At 42.6% G+C, this 21,621-nt stretch overlaps 1 protein-coding gene across 3 annotated transcripts in view; it reads left to right on the forward strand.

Moving 5' to 3' along the window:
* Positions 1-18,140, forward strand: part of VMP1 (vacuole membrane protein 1) — a 159,618-nt gene extending 141,478 nt beyond the window's left edge. For 2 of the 3 annotated variants that reach the window (XM_087890016.1, XM_087890018.1), the window contains exons 11-12: positions 14,671-14,770; positions 16,902-18,140. In XM_087890016.1, coding sequence (XP_087746142.1) covers positions 14,671-14,770; positions 16,902-17,045 — 244 coding nt within the window. In that variant the 3' untranslated portion in view covers positions 17,046-18,140. Of the gene's footprint in view, positions 1-6,233; positions 6,484-14,670; positions 14,771-16,901 lie in introns of those variants that run through there. The other variant, XM_087890024.1, reaches the window with a different exon arrangement.
* The last annotated feature ends 3,481 nt before the right edge of the window (positions 18,141-21,621 follow it).

The raw sequence follows: 21,621 nt of genomic DNA on the forward strand, positions 1-21,621 counted from the left end.
TCCGCAAGTCGAAAAGTTGCCAAGTGTTCTGTCCCCGTCTCACACACGCACACAGACAGACAGACAGGGGTTAAATAAACTGGCAGACAACCAATTCTTCCGATAAGAGGCTTGGCAGCAACCCAGTAGCTGCTTGCCAAGAACTTTACTCATAAACAAAATACACACTGTTCAAGAATTGTCCAGTTCGTAAAATAAATCCAAGGCAGATAATGTCGTTTCCAAAGATGCAATGTGACTCGATAGTAGTTAGTTTTGTCCGTCACAGAGTCTGAATGGCTACCTCACCCCCTTTTATACCCTGTGGGGTGTGGTCCAGTGACTCAGCTTAATCTCTGGCACGCCTTTTCTTCTGTTGCGCGCGCTTATCTCTGCGACGCTGCCAAGGATCCAGCCAAGACTCATTTCCCTCATCACTGTCCACCTGTGGCTGCGTGGACGTGCGTGGCCCTGGCCCTATCTCTTGACCTTCGGCGGACACCGAAGGCATTGCCAGAGAGGAGGGTCCTGGAGAGGGAGGCCTTGCCAACTCCTCTCCTTCACTCTCGGAGTCCTCTCCTGCCGATGACACAGGCTCAGGTAACGGAGCCACAACACCAAGGTTGGAGACCCCTGCTTTAAAATATTGCACAGTGTGTTTCCTAAGCCTTTTCCTCTCTTAGTGCAGTCAACCATCTCTTCCCACAGAGTAAATCAGAAACCAGTGAAATTATAAGGGTTTTTTTTTGAGTCTTCTGCCTGGAAAGGTAATTGAACAGCAAGTGGAAAGAGAAAGTTTAAAAAAAGGAGAGAGAGAAGAAACATAGCTGTAAAAGAAACTCTAAACGAACTGGTGTTTTTTTTTTAAAAGCAGACCACAACTGCATAATAATGAGGGACTTCAGAGGATGAGGTCAAATGAGGGAAATTTCACCCACAAGGATTTAACCCAACTTTTGAATTGCCAACTACCAAGCACTTGGTCATGTGAAACAGGAAGCAGGAAATCAAAAATCTTCTTTATGACCAAGTTAAAGAGAGACCAGCAAAATTTACTGCGGGGTCCTTGGTGCTCTCTGAGCTTGATGGTTTTTCTTCCAGACGTTTCATTACCAAACTAGGTAATATCATCAGTGCAGGCCAGCGAATTTTTTTTTTGGGGGGGGTAATAAATTATTTTTATTTTTTGCGACAAAAACCTTTGTGTTGTTGGAATGGTTTATCTCAGGTGAGAACTAGCTAACGGAATAACAGATTTGGGAGGGACCTTGGAGGTCTTCCTGTCCAAGCCCCTTGTTCAAGCCAAAAGCCCTATACCTTTTCAGATAAATGGTTATCCAAATCTCTTCTTAAAAACCTCCAATCGATGGCGCACCCACAACTTCTGGAGGCAAGTCGTTCCACTGATTAATTTTTCTGTCAGGACATTTCTCCTTAGTTCTAGGTTGCTTCTTTCCTTGATTAGTTTCCATCCATTGCTTCTTGTCCTGCCTTCAGGGGCTTTGGAGCAGTGGTGAAATCCAATTTTTTTTTACTACCGGTTCTGTGGGAGTGGTGTGGCTTGGTGGGCGTGGCAGGAGAAGGATACTGCAAAATTCCCATTACCTTCTCACTCCTGGGGAAAAGATACTGCAAAATCTCCATTCCCATCCCACTCTGGGGCCAGCCAGAGGCGGTATTTGCAAGTTCTCCGAACTACTCAAAATTTCCGCTACCGGTTCTCCAGAACCTGCTGGATTTCACCCCTGCTTTGGAGAATAGGTTGACCCCCTCTTCTTTGTGGCAGCCCCTTAGAAATTAAAACATTGCTATCAAGTCAAGGACCAATCTTGGCTAGGAATGATATGGGCAAATACAGGAAGCGCCAAAATTTTAATTCCTTCAATTTTGAAAAGTGAGAACGGAAGGTGGTTTTTCTTTGATTCGGAAAAATTCACGTCTCAGGTTTTGACTCCGTAGTTCCTTGTGCCCTTTTTTTTCCCCTGCAATTTATTCAGAAAATTTATTTCTGCAATTTATTCAGAATTTGGGTCCCACCAAAATCTATTTTAGCTGATTCTGGATTTGTTCTGAATCACCCTGTAGATATTTTTGTTGTTGTTCTTGTTCTTGTTCTTTGACCTGTAAAAGATTGCAAATTGAGAAAAGGTGATTTTTTTTTTTCTTCAATGGTGGGAGATTTTTTTTTTTTTTAATCACTACAGGAAGCGACAGCTCATTCCAAGAAACACACCGGACGTTATTGCTGCTCGCGTGACAGCCTGGAGGGTGTATAAAAACAGAGGGTGGAGGAAGGCAGAGTTTCAAGGTTGGGCTGAGCCAGGTGGAAGGGTGTGTCGCCGGATGTGTGGGTGATAAGGAGAAAGTGAGGAGGAGGATGTTTGAGGAAGAACAGTGATGCTTTAATTCAGAGTTTCTCAACCTTAGGGACCTTAAAATGGGTGGACTTCAACTCCTTGAATTCTGGGAGTTGAAGTCCACCCATCTTAAGGTCCCCAAGATTGAGAAACATTGACTTAAATATTTCTGCTTTTCCCTGCTTCCTTGAGAAGTCTTTGTCCTGGACAAAGTCTTTGAGGAACATCTACCCAACTTGGTGTCCCTCAGCCCTAGCAATGCTCTTGTCTTCTACTTGTGTTCAGTCTCGCTTCAACTGAGATTATCTCAGAGCCCATACATGTCAGTTGTCATTCTTGCATGCCATTCCATACATGACATGGCTTGGAACCAGGTTATTTGAAGGACTGTGTGACATCTACCCAACCCACCAGAGTGGGGAGGCAAGGAATGTTACGGGTCCTCTTTCCTAAAGGAGTCCCTTTACTGGGACCGAGAAGAAGAGCCTTCTCTGTGGTGGCTCCCTCCCTGTGGAACATCATCCCTGCAGAGATAAGGTTGCTCCCCATTTTGACACTCTTTGTCAAGGCTCTGAAGACATGGTTCTGGCAACAGGCCTGGGGACCCCAGGGTGATAAGCCCATCAAATTGTTGTCAGCAGGGGAGTGGAGGTTTTGGTACTGAGGGAGGGACAGAGATAGAGAGATGGATGGGTGGATGGGTGAAATGCTCCCGGTTCGGACCAGATCGCCCAATCCGGTAGCGATGGCGGCAGGTGGTTCGGAGAACCAGTAGCAAAAATCCCTCTCTCTCCCCCCCCATGCCCAGCTGAGCCGTGCGATCATCAGAGGCTTTTTTTTTTTTTTACTTTTAAAAACATTTTTAGCCGAAGAGGTTGTAGAAAAAATGCTTTTAAAAGAAAAAGAAGCCTCTGATGATCAGGCAACTCAGCTGGGATCGTCAGAGCCTTTTAAAAGCATTTTTTAGCAACCTCTTCGGCTGAAGAGGTTGTAGAAAAAATGTTTTTAAAAGTAAAAAAAAAAGTTGGCCACGCCCATCCAGTCACATAATACCCCCCCACCAACCACTGGATGGATGGATGGATGGATGGATGGATGGTTGGATGGATGGATGGATGGATGGATGGATGGATGGATGGATAAGAGAGATAAAGGATGGATGGATGAATGGATGGATGGGTGGATTGATAAGAGAGATGATGGATGGATGGATGGATGGATGGATGGATGGATGGATGGATGGATGGATGGTTGGATGGATGGATGGATGGATGGATAAGAGAGATAAAGGATGGATGGATGAATGGATGGATGGGTGGATTGATAAGAGAGATGATGGATGGATGGATGGATGGATGGATGGATGGATGGATGGATGTAGAGCTAGGATAGGTAGATAGGTAGGCAGACAGGCTGGCAGACTGGGTGGATGGATAAAGAGATGGACGGATGGATGGACAGATGGGCGGATGGAGATAGAGAGAGAGATCAGATGGATGACTGGATGGGTAGATGAACAAAGAAGGATGGATGGAGAAAGAGCTAGATTGGATGGATGGATGGATGGATGGATGGATGGATGGATGGATGGATAAGAGATAATTGATAGATTGATAGATTCCTTGTAACAGTCTAGTTTGGTGAAACGATTCGTTCATTTGTCAATCACCAAAATGTTAGGAGGTCTAAGGACAGTCTCTGTGAAAGAATGGTCTCTCTGCCATTCCCAACACCACCCGCTTCTAAAATAGGGCTCCCCTATACCTGAGCTGCGAAGGACGACTGGATGGCCACCGGGAGACCCAGATTTATTTATTTTTTTTAGACACCCTTGCTTGTTCTACTCTTGTTTGCGTTTTCTTCTGGTGTGAAACTCGACGCCAAAGGCTCTAGGACTGAAAAGGGTGCATTGAGAGAGGGCGAAAACTGTGACTCAGTCTGAAATCACCCTTAAATACATGCTTATTTGGAAAGCCCGATTGTATAGTTTGCATAACATCCTCTGCGTTAAGGGCTCAGCTGCCATTCTGCTCCGCTACGTTTCTTCCTCCGAGGCAACCTGTTTCAATGAACCGCTTGTCTGAGTCTCCGGGTAGGTGGATGACTGGAGACCTGACTCATGGAGTTATCAAAGAACACAGCTTCAGGGTTGTGAGGTCAGCTCTCATGTGCTTCCCCCCCTCCCCAGAAAAACCCCCAGAAAAACCCCTAGGCCCGAGGGTGGGCAACGTACAACCGGCTACATGGCTTGCAGAGTCAAGTTGGAAACTGCCGGCGGGAAAAAAAGTGATGGGGGGAAGGCAGAGTTGGATGGCAAAGCCCAACTTCGCACAACTACCGTAAATTGTCTTGTTGGGTCCGATGGGCACGTCCGACCAAAGCAGCCTTTTCTTCTTGAACAACAATTATTGGTCTCCTTCCAAGATGCTCAATGCAAGACATGATGGCCCCTTGCTTGAGAGTAGTCAGAAAATCAATTTTTTGGTGCATTTTTGGAGTATTTTTTGAAAAAAAATGATTAGATCTAATCCTTCCTTCCTTCTCTTTGTTTTCTTTCTCCCTTCCTTCCCTTCCTTTAATTCCTTTCTCTCTCTCTCTCTCTCCCACCCTTCTTTCCTGTCTCTTTCCTTCTCTTTCTTTCCTGTCTGTGTGTCTCCCTTCCTCCTTCCTTCCTTTCCTTTCCTTTCCTTTCTTTCTCCCTCCCTCCCTCCCTCCCTCCCTCCCTCCCTCCCTTCTCTTTCTTTCCATTCTTTCCTGTCTTTTTCTTTCCTTCCTTCCTTCCTTTCTTTTCTTCCTTCCTTCCTTCCTTCCTTCCTAATTTTTATCCCATCTTTATTACTTGATAAATAACACAAGGCAAGAAACATACCAAATATTCCTCCCTCCTCCCTATTTTCCACCAAACAACCCTGTGAGGCAGGTTGGGCTAAGAGAGAGTGTGGGCCCTGGCTTTTTCATGCCCTAAGCTGGGACTAGAGTTCACCGTCTCCCAGTGATTGGCCCAAAGTCACCCAGCTGGCTTTCATGCCTCAGAGGCAGTACTAGAACTCACTGTCTCCTGGTTTCTAGGCCTACTACACCAATTAATCTCCCTGAGGAGAATTTTCTGCGTGATCATATTTGCCTGCTTTCTCTATCGTTGTAATACACTTTAATTTCTTTTTGCCTAGCAGGAAAAAAACTCCTAAAGGTGGGACACCTCCCTCCCCCCCAAACATTGGAATAAGATAGAGGGGTCATAATATTGGCCTTCTGATGCATCTGTGGCTCAGCTCTTGTCAGGGATCCTTATAGACACATTTAAATCTGTTTGGCAAGAGAGCTAAATGTGTTCAGTCTCTCTTTGGGTTCCTGAGGGGGAAAAAATGCCCCATAGCAAGCAATGGATTCGCTTAAGAACTCCAGCATTCACTTAATGGCCACTGCAAAAAAAAAAAAAAAGTTTGTAAAATCAAGGGCAGCCACATGGTGATCTGCTTGTGACCTTCACAACTTACGACCAAAAGTGTGGGCTTAATTACTGTTGTAAGTCAAGGACTACCTGTGCCTCCATTTCCTCTGTCCGGAATATGGAAAGAGCGATAATGTATTCCTTTCATTGTTTTTCTTTAAATGCTTCCTTATTTATAGGTAATGGGGGCTCCTGAGCCCCGACTTGAAAGGGGGATGATGGAGCAGAGGAAAGGAGGAGGAAGTTTTATAGGAAAGGCTAGCAAGAGGGGGGGAAAGATATTTGGAAGGAAGGAAGGAAGGAAGGAAGGAAGGAAGGAAGGAAGGAAGGAAGGAAGATAGATAGATAGATAGATAGATAGATAGATAGATAGATAGATAAATAGATATTCCAAAGGTGCTTTTTCAGGAGGCAACTGGACTTTTTTTCTTTTTTTCCTTTTGAAGATGTTTCACTTTTTATCCAGGAAGCTTCCTCAGCTCTGACAGGATAGTGGGGAATGAAAGAGAGAGAGAGAGGAGAGAGAAGAGAATCGATGGATGGATGGATGGAGAAAGAGAGAGAAAGAAAGAAAGAGAATGGATGGATGGAGAGAGAGAGAGAGAGGTACATGATAGATGGATTAGATAGATAAACAGATTAGATAGATGTTAGGTAGATAGGTAACACGTAAACGGAAAGAGACGTTAACACAGGCAGGAAAAGTGATGTGACCTGAGAGGAGAAATACCTTGGTAGGGCATCCACACCCTATCCTTATGTTTGGCATCCTCATGAGGACTAGTAACACCCTCTTTTAAATTTGCCACCTCAGATCTGTAGATTAAGCTAGACTTCATGACTGTACCCCACACCTCCTTCCTGAGCGCGTTGATCAAGCCTCCAAACACATTATGCCTTGCAAGGGAAGCAGAAAAAAGAAGGGAATTGGTGCGTTCCCGAGAGGGCAGAGCCGCGCTGGCTTGCAAATAGGCTTAACTGTTCTCGGGGTTTTTTAAAGCCGTGCTGTTGAACAACCTGGAGTTCGCCTCTGACTAAGACAAGGAAATCGGCTGTTTATTAACCCTGTGTGGTATTCTCCTAAAAACCAACCCAGTTGCTTAATAGAGAAGCACTCAGGGTTTTGTGAGTTTTAGCCCAAACCCTGCAAATCACACGTTAGCACAATTGCCATTCATCTCTTTAGAGACCAAACCTCACGTGGAATTACGGATTTATTTATTTTTTATTTGAGCTCTGCGGAGGTTCTTACCTGGGCTTTTTTTGCGGCGTGAAAAATATGAGGGTTCATGAGACGGCTGGCGCTCGGATCACCGAAAGGCAGTGGACGTGGGGCAAACATCATTTAGCGTGACTTTGTGTCCCAAATGTTTAATAATCTCTTAACTAACCAGCAGAGAATACATGGAAGAAAATTGCTTGTTGGTGGAGTGTGGAGTAAAAAGGGAAGATTTTATTCTTGTTTGCGGAGATGAATACCAATTCGAACAGGGGGGGCACACTGGGCAACTCTTTTTTATCTGTAGCCTACCTTGCTGTTTTGTTGTCGTGAGGAAAATAAGAAGAGAAATTATGTTTCTCTTATATATATATATATTTGTTTTCTGAGGTTTTCGCGGGTGTTTGTATGTAGGTCTTTGGTTATTCGGGTTTTCTCCCGCGTAAAATTGGAGGTGTCTTGGCAACGTTTCGACGAAGTCTCATTCGTCATCTTCAGGCTGATGTTTTCGGCTTCGTGCTTCTAGGAGCAATGTTCTAGGAGCAATTGCTCCTAGAAGCATGAAGCCGAAAACACCAGCCTGAAGATGACGAATGAGTCTTCGTCGAAACGTTGCCAAGACACCTCCAATTTTACGCAGGAGAAAACCCGAATAACCAAAGACCTACACACACACACACACACACACACACACACACACACACACACACACACATATATATATATATATATATATATATATATATATATATATATATATATATATATATATCGTCAGATGGCTGACGAAAGCTTAGTAAAATAAAATTTTAATTCTTTTAAAATTTTAAAATCTTAAATTCCGGAGTTCGCAGTATGTCTGCTTCTTTTTTTACTAATATACCTGGAACTCGTATTTTTAGAATAGTATGTGTGTGTGTGTGTGTGTATACACCCCTTACATATATATAAGGGGTGAGTTCTACTAACCTTTACTACCGGTTCGCAGCGGGTCCGCACACTCTTCTGCGATTGGGCAGAAGCTTCTATGCATGCGTAGAAGCGTTTTGGTGGGGTCGGTGGGCGGAGCCTCCTGCCAGTTTTACTATCGGTTCTATAGAACCGGTGCGAACCGGGGGCAACCCACCACTGATACATATAAATAATTAAGGCAGGATGTTTTTTTTTTTTTTAAAGAAAAATGTTGGTGAGGAAATGCAGAGCCTTGAGCTTGAATGAATGAATACCAGCAAATAAATAATACGATAATGATTTATGACATTTTGCTTTCAGAAGCAGAGAAGGCTTCGATTCCTCCCGATCTCCGGGAGAGAAATTGAAATGTGTACATACACAACCGTTGGTAGAGAACAGGTTGACTGGGACTTGAAAATAGTTTTCCTTTCGAAAGAGTTGTGTCCTTGGTGAAAGTGAAACGGGCCATTCTTTTCAAAGGTTGGAAAGTGTCCCTCACAATTTTTCAAATGTAGATTCTTAAGCCTTTTTGTGTGCGAAGGTAGAAACCGGGTCCCGAAGGACAGAGTGAAAAAAACACGTGGCATCCTGCATTCATCCCAGTGACAAAGCTTTGTGATGGAAAATAAAAGGATTTAGGAGAGTATGGAAGTTGTTTTTATTGTGATTTGTGTTTTTGAAAACCAATTTTTAATTGGAGCATAGATTTAATCACCATACTCTTAGAGTTCAAAAGTACAATTTTAAAAGAATGCCCCTTAAACTACAATTTTACTACTCCTTAAAGCACAAATGAAAGAAGTACAAAAAAAGGGGGCAAACTTGCATTTATTTGTATGCCCGTCTTTACAATTAGATATTACACTATTCAAACAATGTTTTAAAATTATTGCATTTCCAACAAATTACAATCCAAAGGATTTAAGTAGGCTATTTTGATTTTAGCAACTTATGCATCTGAAATCTGGGTTGCATTTATAGCCCCTAAGTTATACTTCAAGAAAAGATCAGAAAATAAAATCCAGGGTTATATCTGCAATACAAATGTTAAGGATTGTGATTTGGTACAATTATACCTCCATTCTATAGAATTAAACCTCATTTCTTGCTATTAAGAATATTATAGAGAGCTGAAATGTAAAAGTTTTCCCCTGAACTGTTGAGTCACAGTTGTGCTTTTCCTTAGAACTGTAGATTTGAGGACCCAATTTTATGTACATTTTTGCTTTGTCCACTTGTCTTAGAATAAGTCCTTGAATTAAATAAAACTTATTTTTCAGTTGAGTGCAGGTATATTTTCCTGCACTTCCCCTGAACTGCTTATTCTCAACACCAAAGTGATTTCTAATATCTGAACGTTATTTTCTATGCACAAATATTTTACTCGAAAATATCTGTGGGAATATATGCCACCAATGCAATTGATCTATGCCAATTTTCTTCTCTTATTTATATCGTAATCGCCTTCTTTTGAAATTGGAAAGAAATTTGGAGGACTTTGTTAAGCAATCGCATAATTTTCACCTCTTCAGCTATGTCTAACCAATAGATATGCAATTATGCATTTAATTCTTTAACTGGGCTCTGCATAATTAAAGGAAGTATGTAAGTTCAGAAAAAAAAGGAGAACTTACTATATCATTTCCAAGGTTGTTAACAAAAATGTCCCAAGGACCAAAAGCCAAGATATAGATTGTAAAAATGAAAAATTTCAATAAGATGCAAAAAAAAAAAAAATTCTCAGGGTGGAAGCTTTTTTAGACCCTGTATCTGTAAATCAGATAAAGGATTTGTAATTCACGTCTCCTGGATCCTCATTTCTAGGAAAACATCTTACCTTCTTAAGCTGGAAAATTAGCAAAAGTTGAGAATCATTTGTCCTGGTGGGTGGTTGATAGCTTCAGAAGTGAAGTCAAAAACCATATTGCCGTTTGGTTAAAACTTCATTCCCAAAATTGCTTCAACCCCCCCCCCCCAATATTTTTATATATCTAATTTTGAAAAGCCACTGGAAAACTGGAACTTCTTTTTTAAATAAGAACGCACAGCAGCACATGTTGATGTTCAATTCTTGGTGGTTAATTAAAAATGGTTAATTAAAATCAATTAAGCATTTGTTTAAAAATGGTTAATCAAATAGTTAATTAATGGAGAATCATGCCTAAAGGACTGCTGCTTTTAGACAATCTGTGATCTACAAAAAAAAAAATCTTGCCCAGCTATAGCATTATATAAATTAAATTAATATGCAGTCCTTTTGAAATATTTTTCCCCTCGGTAGTCATCCTTTCAAGGGAACGCAGCATTTAAGAAGTTCCATTTTCTGCCTTTGTAAAACTTTCTTTTTCAAGATCAGAAATGTGTTTTTTAATTTTCCTTTCACTACATAAGAGAAACACAATTATCTATGTACCTGTTTGCATGTTCTGAAACATCATTCCACACATGAGAAACAGGTATCGAAAGCTTTTTCCCTTAATTAATAATCCACAATTAGCATCAGAGGCCGGAAATAAAAACCACCCAATTAAGAAGAGAAAACTACAACTCTTTTAACATTATTTAAAGCTGTTTTTATTTTTCCCCTCTGGATGTTAAAAATAGCAAACTTTTCAGTAGTTAGCAGGGTTGAATAAATACATAAGCATTCCTTCAAGGTCCACGGCATAACTTATTAAAACCCTTGTACCGGTCGGCTGATTTGAAATATTGTTTTATGGCATGTTCGATTACCGGAAAGAGAGTTATAAAAAAGAGAAAATAAATAATAAAAAAAAGTGAATGGTTGATGCATAAGAAACAAGCCTTACCCCGATCTTGAATATTGGTTGGACTTTATTCTGCAGTTAAATTTCAATAGCAAATGGGTTTAAGCCCTTACAGAGATGAATAGTATTCGGCTACTCACTTAATACTCATAGTCTGGGCGTTTCTTATCTAAGATCTGCTGACTGTTTTTGAAGGTTTGAAGAGTTTTCCCTGGTCGGGCTTCTGTGTCATCTTTACTGAAATGCAGATTGGTCTGTAAAAGATGACTCGGTTGGCCAGGCAAGGCAATGGGGAGACTCATACCAGAAGGATGATGAGTTCTTAATTTTTAGGGAGGGAAGGGTGTCTATCAGGTGAGAGATTTTCGTAATGCGATATCACTCTTCTTTTTTATGATCTTTCTGCCGTTTTTGAAACGATCCTGTCGAAGAAAACCTGTGCTATAAATATTTGGGGATGGGTCTCTAATTTTCTCAGCAAGGATCACTTGCTATTCGCTATATTATCACGTTTTATTTTTTCAGGGTTAGGGTTTTTCAAGGATAAATTGGAGGCCAGGTTTTGGGATGGATACATATACCATGTTAGGACACATTCGTGGTCTTAAAATTTTCCAGTCAAGTAAAAGAACTGAATTTTGGAAGCCAGAAAGATGCTTTTTAATCTGCATATCTTCTTAAAAGAGTGAGGATATCATACATATCGAAATGAACAAAACCGATTTCTTCCCCATCCAAAAAATCTAAATCTCCAAGAAAGCCTAACCTTGGTTATGTTTTTTTAAAAAAAAAAAAAAACAGTAGTCCTTAAATTACAACTTCAATTCAGCCCAAAATTTCTGTTCTTAAGTGAGACATTTGTTAAGTTGAATTCTGCCCATTTTGCGGCCTTCCCTTGCCAGAGTTGTTAAGTGAATCACTGCAGTTGCTAGTAACATGGATTTTAAATGACTCTGGCGGCATTGGCTTTGCTTGTCAGAAGGCCGCAAAAGGGGAATCACATGACCCAGGGACACCGCAACCGTCATAAATATGAACCAGTGGCCAAGCATCCGAATTTTGATCATGTGACCACAGGGATGCTGTGACGGTCGTGTGAAAAACTGGTCCTAAGTCACTTTTTTCAATGCCAATGTAACTTCGAACGGTCACTAAATGAACTGTTGTAAATTGAGGACTACTTGTATAAGAAATAATTGCAAAATTGTTCAGGCTTGTTCACTCTTTTGGTTTTCTGTTGATTTAGTGCGCACATGCGCTGTTCAGACCTCGATGCACGTTGGACAAAAGAATGTTGTGAATTTATTTATTATGCTGCTGATTTTAGTGTCCAAAGCGAATCACAAAGGAAGCCATAATCTAATTTCATGGAGAACATTTTTTTTAATACTTTGTCCATTCCTGAGAAGACGAGTGGTTGGAAATTATTTCCCTGCCCCACAAATCCCCCTTTTAGGCTTTCGGCAATCCCCACCCCCCCAAAGTGCTATGTTTAGGGCAGGGGGGACCCAATGGAGACCCCCGTGAGATTCAGGAGATCGAGTTGGAATCAGCCAGGCCTTCTCGAGTGCAATTGCTGTGTCCGAGCAAGGAATCAGATTTCTGAGATCCCAATTTTTGGTTTTCACTGGCATTATTGCCTCTTCCAAATGTGTTGGATGACAGATTCAAAGGCCAAGATTCTTTGTAAAATCAATCACCTTTTTTTCCTTCTTTCTTTCTTTCTTTCTTTCTTTCTTTCTTTCTTTCTTTCTTTCTTTCTTTCTTTTTCCTTCTTTCCTTTGTTTCTCTGTCTTTCTCTTTCTTTATTTCCTTCCTTTCCTTCTTCTCTTTGTTTCTCTTTCCTTCTCTTTTTCTCTCCATCTCTTCCTTTTTCTCTTTCTTCCTTTCTATCTCTTATGTTCTTTCTTTTTCTTTCTCTTTTTCTCTCTGTCTCTTTCTTTCTCTCTCTCTCTCATGTTCTTTCTCTCCCCTTCCTTCCTTCCTTCCTTCCTTCCTTCCTTCCTTTCTTTCTTTCTATTTCTTATGTTCCCTTCCTTTCTTTCTTTCCTTCTTTCTTTCTTTCTCCCTCTCTCTCTCCCTCCTTTTTTCTCACTTTTTCCCTTTCTTCATCCCCAGCCAGTCCACAAAAGACTATCATTGGTGGCTTCTTCCATCTCTGACCCCCCCTCCCCCATTTTTTTCCAGCACCTTAAAGGGCCCATTGTCCATGCTGCTGGAGGGACCCTTTTCTTTGCTTTACGGGAGGGGGTCACAGACCCAGAATGATAGCTGCTTTGGCCTGATCCTGGCTTGGGCGTGGCAGGGAGCTGAATACGCTAGTAGAGGAAAACGCCCCCCCCACTCATCATCCTTCCAGAGGGTGTTAGGGATCACTGGTGGGGTGGGGGGTGGGGGGCTTCCAAAGTGGATTCATGCTTTTCCTTAGCTCCGGAAAGAAGGCAGCTCTCGGCCTGACTTTTCCCCCAAGCCCACCCCTCTCATTTGTGCCAAACCAGCATTTCTTTCTGTCTTAAGGAAACGTTGTAATCAGCACCCAGTTCCTCTGCAGCCTTAGCCAGCCAGGAAACACTGCGGCACAATTCAGAAGCCAAGATTCTTTGTTACTCAATCAACCTTTCTCTTTCTTTTTTCTTTTTTTCTTTCTTTCTTTCTTTCTTTCTTTTTCTTTCTTTCTTTCTTTCTTTCTCTGTCTCTTTCTTTCTTCCTATCTGTCTCTTTCTTTTTCTTTTTCTTTTTCTTTTTCTTTTTCTTTTATTCTTCCTTCCTTTCTCTCTTTCTCTTTCTTTCTTTCTCTTCCTTTCTTTCTCTCTCTTTTATTCTTCCTTCCTTCCTTTCTCTCTTTCTGTCTCTCTTTCTCTCTATCTGTCTATTTCTCTTTCTCTCTCTCTCTTTCTTTCTCTCTCTTTTATTCTTCCTTCCTTTCTCTCTTTTTCTTTCTTTCTCTTTCTTTTAGTCTTTCTCTCTTTCTATCTCTCTTTCTTTTTCTCTTTTATTCCTTCCTTCCTTTCTCTCTCTCTCTTTCTATCAGTCTCTTTCTCTTTCTTTTAGTTTCTTTTTCCTTTCTCTTTCTCTTTTTCATTTTTTCTCACTTTCTCTGTCTCTATCTCTTTCTCTTTTTTCTTTCTTCTTTCTTTTTCTTTCTCATTTTTTTTTATCGCTTTCTTCCTTTTCTTTTTCTTTTTCTTTTTTTTCATTGCCTGACTTTTGATGGGAGGTACCTTTCCTGCAGCTGGGGAATGCATTCTTTTCGGGATAAGGCCCTGGGGGCATGGGGTGTTGTGGGGAGGGAGGGATGACGCAGGAGTTGTCCTAATAAGGACTTGGTTTGGGCCAGTCCCGCCTCCTTTGGACTGGTCACCAGAGGGAGGCGGGCAGTTTCTGTTTTAAACGGGGCGACTGACACCAGCCAAGTCATTTCCTTGCTGATCGGTTCAAACCAGTTCTTACAGGAACCCTGCCTGGGTGATAAATGATGGGGACTTTTCTGAAGTCACCCAATGCCAACCGGCACCAGCCTGGCCCAGGGGGCTGCCCCACATCAGGAAGTTCCAGCCTGCAGCTTCAGACTTTTCCTCTCTGCGCCCAGCTGGGTTTTTTAAGCTCAACTTGCCAAAGCAATTTTTTTCCTCCATCTTTTTTGACTTTCTTTTCTTGGCTTGTTTTCTTTCTTCTTCTTCTTCTTTTTTTTATTTTCCCCCTTAATTTTATTTTTGACACCAGCTGGAAGAGACCCCCGCCCCTGCTCTTTTCTGTCTTCCAAGCCATTCCCTTCCCTTCCGCAAGGCTGATGTTTCTCCCTTTTTAGCTTTCATTGGGTAAGTTCCCTCTCCAATCATGTTTCTCTCTCTTTTTCCTCCCCCCCCTTTTCTTCCTCGTCTCCCCCTTCCCCAAATGTCTGCCCTCGCTCGCAAATTGGGTGGCCTTCCAACTCACCCATAGCTCCGTGCCCGGCATCGGGGCATCACTGCAAAAACCTTTTCAAGAACATTTGGAAGCTCAGCGGATCAAGCTGCACAGCAGAGCCAACGAGACCCCACAGGTAAGAAATCTCACCTTGTTTCCTTTTCTAAATGTCTTTTGGGTCACATTTTTCTCCCGTCCCCCTTTTTTGCTGGCATTAAGGAAAATAGCAAAAAAAAAAAAACTCTGAATAGGAAGCAACTAGCTAAAGTGGGTTTAAGAAATGACTGCATCGAGAATATTGTGAATAAAAATTGAGACATCGCTAGATAAAATAATCCGTAATTTCAATCCCGGGAAGATTCTTTAGCCATGTATTAGTTTGTCTGAAGAGTCTTTCCGTATTTCTTCCTTCCTGGCCCGTCCCACCTTAATTCATTTCTAAAAGCTCTGGCCTTTGAGAGGAAAAGCGAACCGGTCTTCGAGAACTATAGAAAAGTGTGGTTTTCATTCTTACTTTTTCCGTTCGCTGCTCACCGCCGCCCTCCCGCGTCTTGAAGGGAAACCTTGGAGTTGATAAGCTTTCCTCCCAAATCTCTCCCGTTTTTATTCCCCCTTCGGATGACCGACGCTAACTCTCCAAGTCCAATTTTATTAAATTGGTGCCTGAGGGGACGGAGCAGAACGGCAGGCTGTCCTCAAACTGGGACTTTCACCCAAGAGGGAATAAGAACCATGTCAGTTTTTCAGCAACTCCTGTCATCTAGAATAGAATAATGGAAGGGACCTTGGAGGTCTTCTAGTCCAACCCCCTAATTAGGCAGGATACCCTATACCAGGCGTCTCCAACCTTGGCAACTTTAAGACTTGTGGACTTCAACTCCCAGCAGCAAAGCTGGGAGTCGAAGTCCACAAGTCTTAAAGTTGCCAAGGTTGGAGACGCCTGCCCTATAGCATTTCAGACAAATGGCTGTCCAGTCTCTTCTTAAAATCCTCCAATGTTGGAGCATTCACAACTTCTGGTGGCAAGTTGTTCCACTGGTTAATTGTTCTCACTGTCAGGAAATTTCTCCTTAGTTCTAAGTTGCTTCTCTCCTTGATTAGTTTCTACCCATTGCTTCTTGTCCTGCCCTCAGGTGCTTTGGAGAATAGCTTGACCCCCTCTTCTTTGTGGCAACCCCTCAAATATTGGAAGACTACTATCATATAACACACACACCAGTCCTTCTTATGCAGACTTAGTCATTGATCAATTATAGAAGCAGTTTTACAGACTCGTTCTCCTTAGGAGTGCTCCACTTAAAAGCATCTGAGCTGCCGGGAGCCCCACTGCCAGGTTAAACTGTCTGGATGAATTATTCAGTCTTGTGTGTGTGAGACACTTTCTGATAACTCCCACGTTATTCTTGAGAAACTGAGTAGGCCAGAGCAACTTCCTGGAAGGATGCTGACCCACATATTACTCATCTTCCCACGAAAGGCCACTTAATTCTTTCCAGTAATAGAACTGGTCACCGGTCAGCTGCCTCCTGAGTTGCCTGTTATTGCTAAAAAGTTCTACCACCCAACCAAGCCTTGTAACGGGAGTTTCTGTTGAACCCGGAATCTTCTGCGCGGCCCTAGGAGGGAACATGGACTCAGCCACCCCGAAGAGCTTCGCAACCTCGCTTTGCTGCCCAACAAACCTAGGTTAGAAAGTGGTAGAAGCCGTCTACCTCCCATCAGCCTACAACTCAAGATAGTCCTTGACTTACAACAGCTAATTTAGTGACCATTCAAAGCTACCACGGCACTGAGAAGCGTGACTTAAGACCATTTTTCACCCCGTGGCCAGGTGATCCAAATTCAGACGCTTGGCAACTGACTCATATTTATGACGGTTGCAATGTCCCGTGATCCCCTTTTGTGACCTTCCGACAAGCAAAGTCAATGGGGGAAGACGGATTCGCTTAACAACCATGCCACTTATTTCACCACGGCAGTGATTCGCTTAACAACTGTGGCAAGAAAGTTGGTGGGGAAGCCAAATTCACTTAACAACCGTGCCACTTATTTCACCACTGCAGCGATTCAGCGATTTCACTGCAGCGAAAGTTCGTAAAATGGGACAAAATTCACTCCATAAAACGTCTTGCATAGCGACAGAAATGTTGGGCTCAATTGTGGTCGTAAGTCGAGGACGACCCATATTTTTGTAGCACGCATGACCCTAATATTCTTTTCTCTCTCTCTCTCTCTCTCTTCCTTCCTCTTGTCCTCTTTTTCTGCAGGGTGAAAACTGGCTCTCCTGGACGTTTGAGAAATTGGTTATAATTATGGTGTGCTATTTTGTCTTGTCCATTATTAACTCCATGGCCCAAAGTTACGACAAGCGTCTCCAGCAACGCACGAACTCCGAGAGGAAAGCGAAATGAGCTGGATCAGGAGAGGGAGGGATGGATGGATTTCCCCCCCCAACTTCCACTGGAATAACCAGCCTTGCATTTAATAATAATCATCATCATCATTTGCAAAGGAGGGACAGGGTTATGAAGGGGTGGGGGGGCGGGTAAGGGTGGTCTCTTTGGTTTAATTAACTCTCCCATTAGTCATGGTTCCCACGGGCCACCATCTCTACGTTAAAGGTAACGGATGCACCCTTGTTTCAATGTACATTAATTAATTTGTTTTAACATAGGTGCTTTCCTCCCCTTCCAAATTCACTCCATGGCTGGGTTAGGGTTGGGGTGGGGTTTTTTCCCCCTCCCCTCTTGCTTCCCCCCCCCCCTCATTTTTAAAGAAAAGATCCCGGCCTTCCAGAACTTTTTAGGGCTACTGTCCATCCATGACATTTAAAGTTCAGGTGTCTCCCCGATGGGTGCAAACCATCTTCATCTATAACCTGACTGATCTTAAGATTTACTAGCAGCGGGCGTGGCCCTTCTGATGAACATCTGGAAATTCCCCCATGTCCGTGTTCACGGAAAGGGTGGGGAGAGCTCTTCATTTTTCTTTTTCCTTGGGCCTGTTTAGAAGGGCATTAAATCAACACCCTCTCAGATCATTCCAGACTTCCCCGTTTGGGTCTTTTAAAACTGTCCTCAGTTCTTCCCCCTTTTTTTTTTTTTTTTGTGTCTGTGTGTTCCGGTTAAATCCTCCCCTCCCCTCCCTATTTTTTATTTTAGTTCCTTTGCACAATCTTTCAACAACCCTCACCCCGTTGTGGACGAATGCTTGCTCTGATCCTTTGAGAGTTCTCGCTTCTTGGATTTTCCCCCCGAGAACTCTGCTCAGATCAAGGAACTAGACAGGGTGGGATTTTTTTTTTTTAATTTCTTTTTCGATGCTGTTCAGCTATTTTTATTTATTTAACTGACCCGGTAGCCCCGATACCTGGAGTTATCCTTGTGTTGGATTTTACAAAAAATGGTTAACTCTCGCAGTGTTTCCAGAGCGCTGTGAAATGCCACCAGGAAGTTGGTTTGTAAGGTGCAGGAAAGGTTAACTGGAATAAACAACATGCAAAGATAGCTTCACGGTGCCTCTTTTTGTTAAAAAGTGGGTGGGGGGGGGAGGAGGAGGAAAGGCTTTGGTTATAAAACAGTTCCTTTGCTTCGTTTTGAGTGCTTGCACCTCAGGAAGTTTGGAGAGGACGGCCTGCATCTAAAGGACCACCAATTCAAAGGAGGACACTTCCTGTGTTCCTGAAAAGGAGGTGATCTTCATTTCCAAAGATGGTTGGGCCTGTTTGGGCATATGGGTTCCTGATGCATGGAGAAAGATTCCTGGCAGGGTGATGTGGGGCGACGCCTCCTTTTTATCGGCTTCGTAACTTTCTCCTCCTGTCTTTAAGACAAGTCACCTGCTCTGTCCCAACCCGTAGAACATCTGAAGAACCTCTTGTTTGCTGAAAAACATCTTCAGAGGTTTGGCGGGACAGAAATGGACCTGACGGTAGTGCCTGGTAGAAGTTCCATTTTTCTTTCTAAGGGGGTTCTTAGCTTTGGCTCATCAGAAGTCAGTTGATTTTAGCGGATGCTTGCTCTCGCCCAATTCTATTTTACGTTGCCTTATGCGTGGTCATCAGACCAGTTGGGTTTCTGGCAGATTGTCCCCTGTTTTGTTCAAGCGAGTGGTATGTCTCCCACCTTCTCCCACTTGTGTGCCCCTCCCCCACCCTCCCGTCTGCCTTCCTGTCTAGCATTGTGACACCTCCTTGGCGCGTACCTTTCTGTCGGATAGCTTATCAGACTGATGTTGACTGTTGGATGTCATGGCAACAACAGTCGGTAGGCTGTCTGACATTTTGGTATCTTTCATCTCGACTGTGTCCATCCATCCATCCATCCATCCATCCATCATCTCCAACCTGTTTGTCCAGCCTGCGGGGGCTGCCTTGACATTTTTTTTAAAAAAAAGAAGTGGACATCCTTGGATATCTCAAACCCTCGTGTGCCCTTCGGGTTGGACGTCTTGAGATACATTGGGAGCCATGTCACTCGAGGTCTTTTCGGCAGGTATGTTTCCAGAGGGCGAAAGACGGTGGGGATGGAATAAGATGTCCTCAGACACGGTTGAGCAGGAAAAAAAGGACGTCCAGTAATATTTAGGGGCTGGAGGAGACATTTGTCAGTAAATTAAATCCAGATTCCTTCAAACTTCTCTCAGCTATGCAAAATGGTGCTTGGGACCTTCTCACTTCCTCTATCTACCCTTTGCAAGATTTCCTGAGCAATGCATGGTCTTCCAGAGGAAACCATAGAAAAGGGAAAAAAAGGGTTTCACAGCATTTCATAGTCATCCATCTTGGCTTGAGAATTCAGGCAGGTTTGAGAAGGAAAGCAGTTTTTCTGCACCGGAAGGATTTTCATGCAAGTCAGCTCTACACTCTAGTACAGGGGTCTCCAACCTTGGCAACTTTAAGCCTGGCGGACTTCAACTCCCAGAATTCCTGGCTGGGGAATTCTGGGAGTTGAAGTCCGCCAGGCTTAAAGTCGCCAAGGTTGGAGACCCCTGGTCTAGTAAACCCCTGGAAGAATTTCAGTCCTCCAATTTTTGATCTGGCCTTCCCATAGAACAGTGTTTCTCAACCTTGGCAGCTTGAAGATGGGTGGACTTCAACTCCCAGAATTCCCCAGCCAGCCAGGGAAGAATTCTGGGAGTTGAAGTCCACCCTCTTCAGTTTGAGACTATACACGACCGTAAGCTCTTCAGCCTACAAACCCACAATATCAGTACAGGTAGTCCTCAGCTTACAACCACAATTGAGCCCAAAACTCCCCATTGCTAAGCGAGACAGTTGTTAAGTGAGTTTGGCCCCCGTTTGATGACCTTTCTCGGCACCGTTGTTAAATGAATCGCTGCCGCTGTTAAATTAGTCACCACGGTTGTTAAATTAATCTGGCTTCCCTGTTGACTTTGGCTTTTTAGAAGGTCGCAAAAGGGGATCACAGGACCTCAAGACACGGCAACCGTCATAAATATGAGACAGTTTGCCAAAGTGTCTAAATTTTGATCACAGGGGATGGGGATACTACAGTGGTTGTGTCATAAATCCTTTTTTTCAGTGCTGTTGTAATGTCCAGTGGTCACTAAACAAATGGTTGTAAGTTGAGGACTAACCTGTATATGTTAAAAGTAGCCATGGATCTTCTGTGTTTCCTACTCAGCCAAAACCCAACAGTCTTTTGAAGAATTGTGCATACACAATTGTAAAAAATAGGATGTAAAAGTAGGAAACAACACTTGAATCCATGGTATAAGTACATGTCATACTCCCCAAATTTAAAACTTCTTCCATTCTCAAGTTTGCTCACTCTTTCTTTAATCTGCCTGGATTGCCTTGAGCCGTCAGTTTCTGACATATTTTCATTTTTTGTTAAATGCCGAAGTATCTGTGGCCCATAAAAGATTTTTCATTAAAGGCCAAGTAGCAGAATACTTAACCGAATAGACACTGGAAGTTCAGTAATGGTTTGCATTTTCTTCCAGACTGCTTATTAATTGCTGAAAGTAAATGTTTACCGCCCTGATTTATGGTCCTGGAAATGCCATGCTGGCTGTGGATGATGGAGATTGTGGAGAGCAGAGGGTGTTGGGTAAGAATTGTACAGCACAAGCCAATGCCATCTTGGAACAAAACCACATGAAACTGTGGCTGAAGGGAAGAGGAATAGCTAATAATTTTTATTATTAGCTATCCATCTTCGTTTTCCCAATTTTATCAACCTGCACCCCCATACTTTAAAAAGTACAGAAGTGATGATTTAGAGTACCGCCGTCTTTAAAAAAACAATTCACTTTAATCAACCTTGGAACAATTCGATGTTTGTGGGTAGCTAAATCTGTATTTATAGAAATAGTTTTCCCTGTGAGTGTTGGGGTTTTACTGCTTTTCTATGCTGGTCGATGTGCCTCTTTCCAATTAAATGAGCCAGAATACACGGGATGAAGAAGTAGAATGCTTCTGGGTGACTCAGCAAAAATGTAGAGGATCTGTAGAACTATATCATCATGCAAATAAAAAAATGCCTTTGCTGGTGGATCAAATAAAACGAAATAAATTGCACATTTGTGGTAACGAAGTAACTTATTTCCAAAGTATTCTGATTCCGTCTTAAGAATTTCTCTCTCTCTCTCTGAGTCTTCTGTTCGGTCATTCACGCTACTCTATCGGTTTTTTGCAGTTATCTCATTTTTAAGGGCTCACTTCTGTAAATTACAGTGATTAGCACACAGATAAAAGAACACAGAGTGCTACTGGTGAAAAAAAAATAAATCATTAAAACAAGAGTTCATTGACACCGCCCTCTAAGCCAGCCCTGTACTGTAGGGCAAAAAAGGGCAAAGTCAATTTTAGGCTGCCAACGATGGAAAGATGGTTTCCAGACCGCCAGAAGTTCTTTATCCAATTTATTTTCCTTGAATGAGTCCTCGGCAAACTTGGAAGGGCAATAAAAAACCATGATAATTGGGGTTTTTTTCCCCCTTGTTCCAATGACAAATTGTGGT

This window comes from Pantherophis guttatus, chromosome 1 (assembly GCF_059756535.1).
Source record: "Pantherophis guttatus breed Tessera chromosome 1, ASM5975653v1, whole genome shotgun sequence".
Lineage (NCBI taxonomy): Eukaryota > Metazoa > Chordata > Lepidosauria > Squamata > Colubridae > Pantherophis > Pantherophis guttatus.